This window comes from Elephas maximus, chromosome 13 (assembly GCF_024166365.1).
Source record: "Elephas maximus indicus isolate mEleMax1 chromosome 13, mEleMax1 primary haplotype, whole genome shotgun sequence".
Classification (NCBI taxonomy): domain Eukaryota; kingdom Metazoa; phylum Chordata; class Mammalia; order Proboscidea; family Elephantidae; genus Elephas; species Elephas maximus.
In genome coordinates this window covers 61,513,434-61,527,609 of record NC_064831.1, presented here as the reverse complement: position 1 = coordinate 61,527,609, position 14,176 = coordinate 61,513,434, and the positions used below count along the sequence as shown (strand labels likewise).

General features: G+C 41.4%; 1 protein-coding gene across 4 annotated transcripts in view; it reads right to left on the bottom strand.

Annotated features, from left to right (window-relative positions):
* The window catches only part of THSD4 (thrombospondin type 1 domain containing 4), a 740,188-nt gene that overhangs the window by 585,005 nt on the left and 141,007 nt on the right, over positions 1 to 14,176 (bottom strand). For all 4 annotated transcript variants that reach the window (XR_007519877.1, XM_049905584.1, XM_049905586.1 and 1 more), the window contains one exon: positions 9,531 to 9,978. Coding sequence is in view for 3 of the 4 variants with exons in the window: in XM_049905584.1 (XP_049761541.1) it covers positions 9,531 to 9,978 (448 nt within the window). In the remaining variant the exon portion in view is untranslated. The remainder of the gene's footprint in view (positions 1 to 9,530; positions 9,979 to 14,176) is intronic.

Genomic DNA, 14,176 nt, shown 5'->3' with positions numbered 1-14,176 from the left:
AGACCTGATGATCTGGTCCCGTAAAGATTTCAGCCCAGGAAACACTATGAGGCAGTTCTACTCTAACCTGTAGGATCGCTATGCTTTGGAATCAACTCGACAGGACACAACAACATATCTAGAAGGAGGTCTAAAAACACTTTTTTTCTAAGTAGTCAGGAAGTATATGGCAAAATGTACACTTATTAAAGCACCCAAAACTCCTCCTCTCCCAAGGAGCACAAATCCTAGTGGCTGCTTCATGTACACCACACTAACAAGACTGCCTTCCCCTCTGCTATCTGCTAGAGCAAGGCATGAAATTCCATCCAAAGGCAAACATTCACTGCACCCTACCATGTACCAGGCGTGGGACCGTGCCAGGGACACAGAGAAGGATCAATCATAGTAATGCTTTCAGGGATCTCGCAGCCCAAAAGGAGAAAAATACAAAAGCAAAAACATGTAACGTAATGTAAGGAAGTTGGAGAACTGTTTCGGCACTAAATTTCCGATCCTACAAAGCAAGACATCAACTGATGCTTTCTAATGTCAACAGATCAAGACTTTCTAATGTTGATAGATCAAGAGAATAAAAAAAAAAATTGTCCGCATACTCTCTAGAGCTAAAAATACAACTGAAAATAAAAATGTGGCTAACAGAAATCAGAAGAGTGGGAGGAAAGCGGGTCGTTTGTCTTTCAGAGTGAGAAGTCAATAGAGAAAGTTTGAAACTGATATCAAGAAGAAAGGTATTAGCACATTATTTAAGTTATGGAGAGGATGACTATAAGAACTAAAAATTAAAAGTGCGTGACTGTAATTACATCTTTGGAGAGAGATTGGGATATATTTCTATTATTGCAATATTTCGTACTATTTGCATGTATTCCTTCTAGTAAACCTGAAAAGCTACAACTGAACAATTCCCATTATTACAACTAAAGTGTCAAAGAAATGCAATGTAATACATTTTAAAAACCCTACATTTTAGGTATAAAGAATTAAACTGGACTAGAGGTCAGGTCAACACAAGTCAATTCTTACCTTTGTCATTTACTAACTCAACGTTAACTGTTATTTCCCACTGCTCTGAACTTCCATATCCCCACTGGGCCTAATGTCTTCTAGGAAGATAAGGTGTATCCGTGTGCCAGGACATAAGATATTTGGAAGGGGAAAAGAAGGTTATTTTCTTTTGACTGAAGAAAGCTATTTATAAGATTTGCTTATTTTAATATAAATTATACGTTTTATAAGATTTTATCACATATATCTATATTTACTTATGATTCACATATATTTACAATTCATATGTGTATGTATGTGTATGTGTAATACATGCATGTTTGTATGTGTTGTTGTTGTGTGTTGTCCAGTGCATTCCAACTCATACCGACTCTAGAGGACAGAGTAGAACTGCCCATAGAGTTTCCAAAGCTGTAATCTTTATGGAAGCAGACTGCCACATCTTTCTCCCATAGAAAAACTGGGTGGGTTCAGTTAGCAGCCCAGCTCTTAACCACAGTGCCACCAGGGCTCCTTTGACTCCTCATAAAATCCCAAAACATGGCGCCTCAAGTCACGAATTAGAATCTGCCTGCAGAGTGCAGACTTCACTACATTTGAGATTTGTCTAACATCTCCTCCTTTATTTTCACTTAATTTGAGGCAAAAACAACTCCACATGGATAAACCCATTGTCAGAAGTCAGTTCTACCCCAGGGAAATTTAGTGTAGAGTCACTGATACCAGAACTCATCACAATGGCCTGTGCTAAAAGCTGCTTTTACCCCGGGGTTTTTCCCTCATAATGTTAAGTGAGCTCTGTCTAAACTCAGGATCACGCCTCCTTTGGCAGCAAAGTGCCTTGAAAACTCATAAACTTGTCCCCACCTTGCATCAGGTGACTCATTACAGCTTCCCTTCTACAGAAGGGGCCAAAGAACAAGTCTCCTCTCCAGGGAGAAGGAGCTGAACTCATAGACTGCTTCACAGAGGAAAGGTGGGGAGCAAGACACCTCAGCCTCCAGGACAAAGGGCATCAGGTGTCTTGGCTGGTTAATATATCTGGCAAATAACAATATAAAACCCCAAGAGAAGCTAATTTTTATTTTAGCTGTATTCCCTCAGGCACCAGAGAGATTGAGTTTCAGTTTCTTCTCCCCCTCTTTCACTTCTATAAAAACTCCAACTCTTTTGCTCCCAAGTCCTGGGAACAGAAAAACTCTGGGATTCAATGAATTTCCACAAAGAAGGAATTTAACTATTTGTTCAATCCCTTAAGTGCTTAATATTTTTAGCCACAGCTGAGAAAGTGCAGGGCTATAGATAAACCATGGATACCTCCCACTGTTACTGCATCCACTGTTGAAGACATACTTGCTGGCAAAGCCATCACTCATTGAAAAAAAAGTCTGATTCTACTGCGTGGTCCCTAAGCCTACCTCCTCTTCTTGTTCCACAGTCCATGAGACAGTTAGCTGCCATCCGACAGACCCCAAGTCATGGCAACCTTACGTACAACACAATAAAATGTTGCCAGTCCCTGTCGTGCCCTCTTCCTAGAAGGCCCTCCCCTCACCATGATAAACACAATCCTCCAAGAGGCCTTTGCTGACTCTACCCAAGCTGGGTTAATTTCCACTCTTCCGGGATTTCAAAGTGCCTACGCAGCATTTTTTATGCAGCATCCTTATCAGCCTCTCCTTGGAAATCCTATAAGACAGTTCTACTCTGTCCTACAGGGTCACTATGAGTCGGAATCGATTTGACGGCAAGGGGTCTGGTTTTTTTGGTTTTTCTGCAGCATCCTTAGCAGCACCTATGGTCTGCGCTGTTATCACCTATTTATAAGTCTCTCTCTCCCACTGGCCTCAAAGTAACTCAGAACAAGAGCTTGATCTCATCTCAATGTCTCCAATGCATAGCCTAATGCCTGACTCCACTCAATGTCAACGTCATTGTTGTGCTTAGGGACTCCAGGCAAGAACCCACAGTAGTGAATGTTTAATAGGCTAAGAGCCAAAAGGTTTAGATTAAGTCTTCTTTGGAAACCTGCAGGTCAGCTGACTTGCTCAAGTCATTCTTCCCTGGGTCTCTGTTTACTTACACATAGAGAAGGGCATTGCACGACACATAGAGAAGGGCATTGCATGAAACATGTCCAAGATTGATGCTAGCTCTAAAAGACCACGGATTATCTGTACGAGAGTGTGTCATCTTAACGTCTTCATACACGTTGTAGGCAAGAAAAAAAAAAAAAAAAAAAAAACAGCCTTCCGTATCTTTAAAGCTCACATTTAGAGGTCACCAGCACTGCATTTGTGATTGATCTGGCGTGTTTCATAGAGGACATCTTAAATAAATTGAACGATCATTCGAACAGAACGAGGGGACACTGAGTGGTTTAAAATCAGGAAGCTGTGTGTCAGGTTGTATCCTTTCATGATACTTATTCAATCTGTATGCTGATCCAAGAAGCTGGACTATATAAAGTAGAACACGGCATCAGGATTGGACAAAGACTCATTAACAACCTGCGACACGCAGATGACACAACCTTGCTTGCTCAAAGCGAAGAGGACTTGAAGCACTTAGTGATCAAAGACTTGAAGATCAAAGACCACAGCCTTCAGTATGGATTACACTTCAACATAAAGAAAACAAAAATCCTCACAACTGGACCAATAAGCAACATCATGATGAACGGAGAAAAGATTGAAGTTGTCAAGGATTTCATTTTACTTAGATCCACAATCAATGCCCATGGAAGCAGCAGTCAAAAAATTAAATGACATACTGCATTGGGCAAATGCTAGTCATCCTCTTTCCCAAGCCACTCCCATCATTGCCCAATGGGATCATGAACAAAGCGGCCATGGTGGCAGGAATGGAGGTTATGCATGGGGTCAGCAACATGGACTTCCACTTACTGAGGCCAACTTGGCTACAGCCACTGCTGAATGCCCAGTCTGCTAGCAGCAGAGACCAACACTGAGTCCCTGATATGGCACCATTCCTTGAGGCAATCAGCCAGCAACCTGGTGGCAGATTGATTATGCTTGAGCCCTTCTATCATGGAAAGGGCAGTGTTTTGTTTGCACTGGGATAGACACTCACTCTGGATATGGATTTGCCTTCCTTGCATCCAATGTCTCTGCCAAAACTACCATCCATGGACATACAGAATACCTAAACCACAGTCGTGGTATCCCACACAGCACTGTATTGCACCAAGAGATTCATCTCACAGCAAATGAAGTACAGCAATGGGCCCATACTCATGGAATTCACTGGTCTTACCCCGTTCCCCATCATCCTGAAGCAGCTGGCTTGACAGGACGATGGAATGGCCTCCTAAAGACACAATTATGGTCCTAGCTAGATGGCAACACTTTGCAGGGTTGGGGCAATGTTCTCTAGGAGGCTGTCTCTTAGTACTACCATGCCCTGTGATTAAAGTCAATGGAAAACTACAGCAACCCAATTCCGACATGCTTACTAATGGCCCAGACCCTATAGGAATGAAAGTTTGGGTCACCCCACTAGGCAAAGAACCATGACCAGCTGAGGGTAAAGGGAATATGGAACGGGTGGTGGAAGAAGGTAGTTCTAAATACCAGTTAAGAACACATGACCAGTTGCAGAAACAAGCTCTGTAATTGTTATCAATATTTCTTCTTTGTTTTATTATATGCGTATGTGCATATATATGTATATATGTATATACGCATATATACATATATATATATAAATTATTTTTTCTTTTTTCCCTTCCTTATGTAATATAAACTGTAAACAGGGCTGGTGTGTTTTCAGTTGCACATATATTATTAGTCATACCATGTTAGCCACAAGTATGACTTTGTAATTATTTTTATTTAGACACTGTGTATGGTTTAAGGAGATGTGTATAGGTGCCAAGGTGACAAGGGGTGGACTATGATGGTTAAGGTTGTGTGTCAACTTGTCTGGGCCATGATTCTCAATGGTTTAGCAGTTAAGTAATGATGTAGTTTGGCAGCTGTGTAATGATGTAATCATCCTCCATGATGTGATCAGCCAATCATTTGTAAGAAGAGTTTTCTCGGGGGTGTAGCCTGCATCTTATACATATAAATGGACGTTCTGGCAAAGCCCACTTGTTTACTCTGGATCCTGCATCTGGCTCATCATCAGCTGGCCTCTAGTTCTTAGAATTCATCAGCCTCCACAACCTGTCTGCCAGCAACCTGCTGTTTGACCTGCTGATCTTGAATTCATCAGCCTTGTAGCTACTTGAGTCAGGAGGAGTCTCCAGCTTGATGCTTGACTCACTGACTTGGTACGTGCCAGCCTCTACAACTGCATGGGCCATTTTCTTGTGCTGAATCTCTCTCTCTTCCCCTCCCTCTCTTTCTCTCTATATAAATACATATATATATATATATATATATATATATATATATATATATATATATATATATAAACCTGCTGCCGTTGAGTCAATGCTGACTCATAGCGATCCCAGAGGACAGAGTAGGGTTTCCAAGGAGTGGCTAGTGGATTCAAACTGCTGACCTTTTGGTTAGCAGCTGAGCACTTCACTGGTTTTGCTTCTCTAGAGAACCCAGCCTAGGACACCTCCCAAAGCTCTTATCTCTTTTTTGGTCATTCTTGAAAGCTCAGATCAAGTATCCACTCCTCAGCACAGTCTTTCCTAACCAGTGGCTCCCTGATTTGCAGTCGGTGTATCTAGGGTATTGCAGCAGCCCTGGGCACGTGGTGCCACTGAACAATTTCTATTAACCTGATTTGGACAGGGGTGCAATTTCAGTCCTTGCAATAGGCTCCATTTTTCATAAAGAAGCCGTTGGTCATACTAGGTTAACAGAAATGGCTCATTGGCACCACACAGCCGGGGCTGGTGCAATACCTGCCATACCCTAGTTACACCTCTGCTGATCTGTGCTCTGAGAGTTCCCCTTCCTCACTAAGTATTCCAGGAACAAGTGTAATGATTTATAAATAGCCAAGTTTGGGTTCTTCTCCCCCACCGGACCATGACCATGTTGAGAGAGGGACCATGACCAGTGATGAGACATTGTTCCAAGATATGGAAGCCTGCACATTTTCCCCCAATTCAGACCACACTTTATATTCATTACCATACATCTCATAACTGAGTCCTCTACTGTTGGGGCAGAAAGGGAATAGTCTATCAGGAATTGAAATGGAATAGACTGAGCCCTTAGTTTAAGGGGTGAAGTTCTGAAGTCAGTGGATATTTCCAACCTGCCCTGACCTACATCACCTTGTTTTTCTTTTCCCAGATAACCACTATAGTTCTAAATTCATACATTATATTTTAATTTTTGAAGAGGCCATTAAGTGATAATCTGCATTCCCTATTATATTAGTAAGGTTTTTCACAATAATATCCATCACCCTTCTTCTACATGAGTAAGATGTTTATATAATTTGGGGATGCATGTCATCTTTTCATGTTGGACACTGGGAAGGATATGTACACATCTACATGAGATCATTGATACTAAGAGGCTGATGCATAGGGGTTCATATAGGGAGTGTGCAGGAAAAAATTAACATAGCAGGTCAAAGACTGCTATCTTTAGAAAGTCCTGCTTCTAAGGTTGCCCCTTGGCTGGTACCTGGGAACTTGGATTTCAAGAGGGTTCCCACCATTTCCTAAACTGCACAAACAATATGGTTTTTGCTGAACACCTGCTTTCCTTCTGGAAGGCTGGAATTTTGATACACACTAGGCAGAGGGTGCCTACACAGCCAGTCCCCCCAAAAAAACCTTGGGCAATGAGTTCATCATGAGCTTCCCTGATGGGCACACCTCACACATATTATCACAACTTATTGCTGGAGGAATTAAGCTCATCCTATGTGACTCCTTAGGGGAAGGGACTCTTGGAAGCTTGTACCTGGTTTCACCTGGAATTCATTCCATGTACCTTTTCCCTTTGCTAAGTTTGCTTTGTATTCTTTCCCTGTAATAAATCATAGCCCTGAGTAAGACAATATGCTGAATTCTGTGAGTCCTTCTAGCAAATCACTGGACCTGGGGGTAGCTTTAAGGACCCCAACACAGAGAGTTTAAAAGTGTTCATGGGGTGTGGCCCAAGTTACAAAAAGCCATGGGCTTATAAAAAGAAGATATGCAGTAATGGGACCTCTAAGGAATATTATCTCTAAATAGGGTAAATGGAAATATGGACTTGTGGTGATGGGTACACTGGGGACAACACTGTACAAAATGGTACAGCAAAGAAAAGGAAACTAAACATGTACCATCCTTTGTTAACATTTACTTCTTTGTCTTGGGTTTGAGACTTTGTTTTGCCTGCTTCCAATATGCTGACAGACATCATGAATTCACAAGAATTTTCTAAGATTCATTGTAATTCAATCACCTCAGTGGTACAGTTACTCCAGCACTCAGGGAAGTCACAGCTCTTACGTGGGGAGAGATATCCCTGCTGTCAGTAATGTAGGTCTGGCAAAAGCCCGGATTAAAAAATGTGAGTTAAATTAAAGAAATGCCAAATAGATCCCAGCTCTACATATATGCCAAATAACTCTTCTCTTTCAAATTAGTCTTCAAAATTAAGAGACTTACTAGTCAATGACAGAATTTGTTCTACATTAAAAACAAATTTGATTCATTTTAAAAAGAACAGCAATGGATACTTAAGAACAGGGACCATGTATGATCATGAATGCAAGAGATACCTTATGCTGATAAACTACTTTTGAATTTACAAAGCATTTTCTTAACATCACTTATTTGATCCTCATAACAAGTCTATGATGTAGATGACAAGAATTTCTCACTTATCTTCCATGAAACCTAGTCTGTTACAAGGCAAGCAGTGATGCTCAGTAAGGCTTATTGGTTGACTGATTAGAAACGGCTTTGGAAAAATTACTGCTTTATAAAAATTAATAATTCCTAAAATCTGTCAGCGGAAGAACAAGTTAAAAAGCAATCCAGGCATTCAGAAGAATTATTAAGATCACAAATTAAGTCATTTCTATGGACTCTATAGCAGGAAATATATCTTTAATGAGGAAATTGAAGCTAATATATAACAGCTGTCCTGTTACCCAGTAACTGGGTATTAAATTATTAATGAAAAATATAGCAACTCAGAAGTTTAACCTTTAAACACTCTTACTTCTTTCTCTTTTATATACAGTCTCTAAACTGATATTTAAAAAAAAAAAGCACATTTGGCCATCTTTTGTAGTTTATAGCGATCATTTTCTCTGCCACACACTTTCACTAGCTGTGGATTCTTCAGTACGTTATTTGACCTCCTTCACAACCAGAAAATGCTGAGAATAGCAAACTCACAGAGTTGAGGATAGGATTAACTGAAGTACGAAAAGTGCCAAGAACAGGGTCTGGTTTGTTGTGAGTTTTCAATAACGGCAGTTGTTATTAAAACCATGAAGATTCAATCAGTAAATATTTATTGAACAAATATCCAAAAGGAGGTATTCAGCCTATACACACCAGTACAGCCATTACAGGCTCTTAAAATATTTAAATATTTTCATACCGGTTCGAAAATAAGTCTTGCCCAAACCCAGACTTTCTGGAACCATTGAGGCCGATGATCCCTTGAAACTGTTACCCTGAGGAAATCTTTAAATATTGAACTGAAACTATCCCCTGAAGTTACCTTTGAACCAAATAATAGTTTACTCCAATCAGAAAAGAATGTCTGCATTAAGCATAATACTCTTTTAAAGAGTTATCTATATGTGATCAAATTGACAAGAGCAACTAGAAAGGATAGATGAGAAGCTTAGTGAGGCAGTCAGTCAGTGTTAATGACAGTGAGATAGTTTGGAAAAGGTTTTCGAGAAAGGTGGCACAACTTGAAAAATGTAACCGATGTCACTGAATTGTACACGTAGAAACTGTTGAAGTGTTGTATATATGTTTTGTTGTGTATATTTTCAACATATTTTTTTTTTTAAAGAAAAGAATTCCTGCCAGAGGCCTCCAAGCATTCTCTATCATCCCAGCTTCTCCGCTGAGACATCTAGGTTTCTTTACAATACCTAAAAGGTTTATGCTTGGAACAGCCGGGAGCCTCCAGGAACCTTACTGGATGGTACCTGTGCAAATCAATCCCCCCCATATCCCACCTCCTTGGCACCATGACAAGTTATCCTAAATCAGCCAAACTGAACCTGACTCATAAACCCATGAGCAAAAAATGAATACCGTTGACGTAAGCCATTGTAATTCGGAGGGTTGTTTGTTATACAGCAATAGCTAACTAATACTGTTACCAACTGGTTATCAATATGCAATTCAGTAAACTATGCATAAGTTAATACACCAATAACATTATAAAGAAGAAAAATATGCAGGGAAAATACATGGAGAGAAAAGAGAAGAAGGGAAGATAAAAAGAAACGTTAACGTGGTCTCCCAAAATCAGGTCTCCACGGCCTCCCTGCTAACCAACAGAAGACAAGAGCAGAGGCGGCCTGGGGGCCAGCACAAGGCCATGTGTACTCACATTGGTGTTGCATAGCTTGTATTGCCTGTAGGCCCCAATGCAGGAGATTGCTGTAGACCAGGCAGGCTGTGAGAAGCTCTGAGGAGCCCTGTGGGACCCCACACCGTGGTTGCTGCTCGTTTCCAGGCTATGGAAGAGACTCGAGGCTGCAGGGAAGCCTTGGTCATGGGTCAAAGGCAGCTGGTAGATGGAGGCCTCCGAGGCTTGCAGTCCAGAGAGAGGGCCATTGTCACTCTGGTACAGAGAGCCATGTTGGGGAGCCCGACTGGCTGGTGGACTATAGCCATGCCTAGGACTGGATGCCCCCTGGGACCTGGAATGTCGAGGTGAGGACCTCTGTCTTCGAAGCCTCTGTGGCGTGTGTCCAGTATCCGTCTGCAGTGGTAAGATGTATGGAGCCTTGCCATAGCCATACTTGCCAGGGCCAATGGGACCTCGAGTCTTGCTCCTAAAAGGAGGGAAAGGAGATGAACAGAGTCACATAAACTTTTCATGTGAACCCAGAAGCACTGGTCCCTGGTAGAAGGGATCGGGTAGGAATGGAAGCTAGGGGGTTAGAGGGATAGCACTCCAAGAGACGGAAGCATCACGGACAAAGACACAGAGCTGGAAAGCACCGTGAAGGTGAGCAACAACAGTGGATGATAGCAGGGACTGGAAATGAGGTTTCAAAAGCAAGCTGCAGTTAGTGCGCACCTCTTATGTTAGGGAATTTGGCCATTTCTGTAGGTCATATGGAGCCACTGAAGTTTTTCAAGAAGTATACAGATTGGATTGCAACTTCAGCCATAGTACCTTTCCTGTTTCTTTTTTTTTTTGGTAGTAAAAAAATTGTTTCTTTCACTCAACTATGCCTGATATTTCAGATCCTGTTACCATACCATTCATGCCCAAAAAACTTTTCTAGGTAAATGGAACTTGGCTAAGCAACAAAATTCTAATCTAGTCCAGCAGCCTGACTTGCTCTGGGTGAAATTTAATCCCTGAGAAGATTAGAAGGGGTTGTTTTTGTTAGGTGCCTTCAAGTTGGTTCCACCTCATAGCAATCCTATGAACAAGAGAATGAAAACAGTTCCAGTCCTCTGCCATCATCACAATCGTTATGCTTGAGGCCATTGTTGCAGACACTGTGTTAATCCATCTCGTTGAGGGTCTTCCTCTTTTTCACTGACCCTCTACCTTACCTATCATGATGTCCTTCTCCAGGGACTGGTCCCACCTGGTAACATGTCCAAAATATGTGACGAAGTCTCGTCATCCTTGCTTCTATGGAGCATTCTTGCTGTACTTCTTCCAAGACAGATTTGTTCGTTCTTCTGGCAGTCCATGGTATATTTAATATTCTTTGCCAACAGCATAATTCAAAGGCATTGATTCTTTTTCAGTTTTTCTTATACATTCACCCAACTTTCATATGCATATGAGGCAACTGAAAACACCATGGCTTGGGTCAGGCACACCTTAGTCCTTAAAGTGACATCTTTGCTTTTTAACATTATAAAGAGGTTCTTTGCAACAGACTTGCCAAGTGCAATGCATTGTTTGATTTCTCGAGCAACTGGCTACTTCATTCACTCTTCAGGAAACCCATGCTGAGCACTGGGTAAATGGTCATCTTCACATTGATATGGATCTTAAGATTTTGTCAAGACTTGTTGCCAGGTGAGACATGAAAATCATGTAAACCATGGTGTGCTGGTAAATATTTAACAACTGGCTTTCCAGGGAGAGGGGGGGATGCCCTAATTGGCAGCATTTGCCCATTCCCATGGTGTAAATAGTCCTACCATCGTTGATTTCAAGTTACCAATGTGAAAGACAACGAGCTCTACTGAGCAGATGCTAGCTGGCTCCAGCATACCACTACATGCAAATTTATTGTGCAACTACTGTTTGCAAAATTCAGAGCTAGGAATGGTAAAAAAATACAAAAGTGAATCAGACATGGTTCCCAAGACCCCAGCCTTAAAACTGAAAACAACTAGAACATAATAAAGAGTAGGGTAAGGGCTGTGGAAGCAATACAAGAAACGTGCTTTGGGAATTCTGAGGCCAGGGGTAACACTTCTGCCTTTGGTGATCTGAGAAGGTTTCACAGTCCTTGGTCTGAGAGATGGAAAGTAGAGGTTCCAATACCCTGTGGAAGGACTTACTCTTACTTATTTGTAAAATGACTGAACTGGATTAAATGACTGCCAAGGTCGCTCCAGCTCTAAAATTATATGCTTCCAGAAATAATTAATTCTACATTGACGTAAAATTGGAAATGTGCCCCAGGGTTTCTACAGGATGGCCCCATTAAAGTAAGCACATTAAAATAGCAATCAAGGTGAAACAATGATTTCTGTCCTTAGGAGGAAATTCTTTCTTCACTCTCCATAACCACTGAAAATAAAATTTAACAGACCACAACTAATTATTAACATCTTTATCACTAATTGCGCCTTCATTCTTAGCTGATAAGCTTGTGAATTAAACTCTGCTGCAGTGTTTATTTTGCCTTTAGTCATTTCTCAATTAATCTTGGCAAGGCCTGGGACTCTATTAATGATGGGGGATCCAGCATGCTGCTTTAAGAGACGCAATTAATTAAGAAGTTAGTCTTAAAATATACATATATATAACTTGGATGTAATTTGCCTTTTTCCTTCTTGTGGCAGGCCAGGTAAAATGAATGACATCATGCAAAACCGAAGAAAAGAATTTCTCTGTGTGTGTGTCTGTGTGTGTGTGTCTGTTAAGAGCTGAACACCTACCAAAAATTCAATTCTAGCCTCAAAGTAAGTACTGAGTAGAGACCCCAACTGAAGGTAATAGAGAAATGAAGACGCATGAATCAATGCTTCTCAAACTTGAAGGTGCTCACAAGCCACCTGGGGAATTCTGTTAAAATGCAAATTCTGACTCAGGAAGCCTGAACAGGCCCTGGGATTCTGCATTTCTAACAAGCTCCCAGGTGATGCTGATGGTGTTGGTCCACAGACCAACCATTTTGAGGAACGAAATCACAGAACAGAATGGAAATTCCAAACAAAAGGATGAACATTTAGTACAAAAAAATGATCATTTTTAGGGGAGAAAGATGACTACGAGATTTTAAAAAGGAACTCCGAGTTTGTGGCAGGTACAAAAGACCCTCCTACCCCAGATGCACTGATGCTTGCTCAGTGAGCTCTGATGAATGGAGACGAGCTTGATTTTCCTCTTGGGGAACCCAGGAGCCAGAAGAAGAATGTGCTGTTGGCTGATGACATGTGTAAGCATCTCTTTAAAGGCTGCCCATCACCCTTGAGGGGGTAACATATACACGCACGAATGTATATTTTTGTATTTCCATTGCCTTGTGTGAGGCTCTGCCCTAACCAGAGAACCATTCGAAACCCACTGAGGCAGCAACATCACTGTAAAGATGACAATTCCCAAAGCAAATGACCAGTTACTTCTGACTAGCAGATGAAGGAGAAAGAGCAGCCAATCAGGGTGTGATGACGAGAGATGAGATTTCTGAGGACTTGACTCTGAACACTTGGACAAGTGGCAGATTCATTCCCACTTGGCCAGGAAAGCATTTTTTTCAAAGTGGATATTCCTGATGGTTTGGAATGGCCTCTTCCCCACTAAAACAGAGCCCATCTGGCCTTTTGCAGGGGGCCTCCATGGAACTGGGCATATTTATGCAGAGCTGTGATAATAAGCACAGATGTGGCCAAGGGCATCCGTGCAGCCAGTTAAGCCTTCTACAAGAGCACGCAACAGGGTGCTGCTGGTGGAGGAAGGGAGGCTGTTAAGTTGATTAGCTCTGCTTAGTCCCCCTAAACCTTCGTAACCCATCTCTGGCGGCTTACATGGATTGTACTTTGAGTTCCCTAAAAGTCAAGGTTCTGTCTAATCTCTGAAAGGTGAGCTTCAAAAAAGCAAATGAGAACAGTATGGTTTGGAGATGGAAGATACAGGCAACGGCATGGTTCAGTGGTTAACAACGTGGTCTGGGAAGCCAGGCTTTCTGGGTTTGAATCCCAGGCCTGCCACTTAGTAGTTCTGAAGCTTTGGGTAAGTTATGTAATCTTTATAGACCTCAGTTTCTTCAAACAGGGCCAGGATGAAGGTTAGGAAAATGAGGCACCTACAGTACAACATTTAAGGAGGCTTTTACTATCCGGATTGTGCGAGAGCTGGTTGGAACCTGAGTGTCCGCGTCTCATGAAATTTTTTGTTCTATGCATCTCATTGGTCTCATCCTAGCTTTAGCCTTGCTAAACTAAAAAAAAATTTTTTTTTTTTTTTTTTAGCCCTGCATCCATTTATAAATAAAGATGATTGTATTACCTTACTTATAGGGTATTGTAAGAATTAAATAAATTAATAAGAGCAAAGAAGTTAGGCAATGGCTGGCACAGAGTGGGTATTACACAAGTGTTGCTTTAAAAAAATAAGTTCTAGCTTAGCCACTTACTAGCTCTACAAAATTCGGCAAATGATGTGACCTCAATTTTCTTATCTATAAAATGAGAGTGTGACCACTATTAGGTTGGCTATAATCAAAAAGGTGGATAATAACAAGGGTTGGTGAGGATACGGAGCAATTGGAAGCCTCGTACGTTGCTGGCGGGACTGTAAAATGGCACAGCTCATTGGAAAACAGTCTG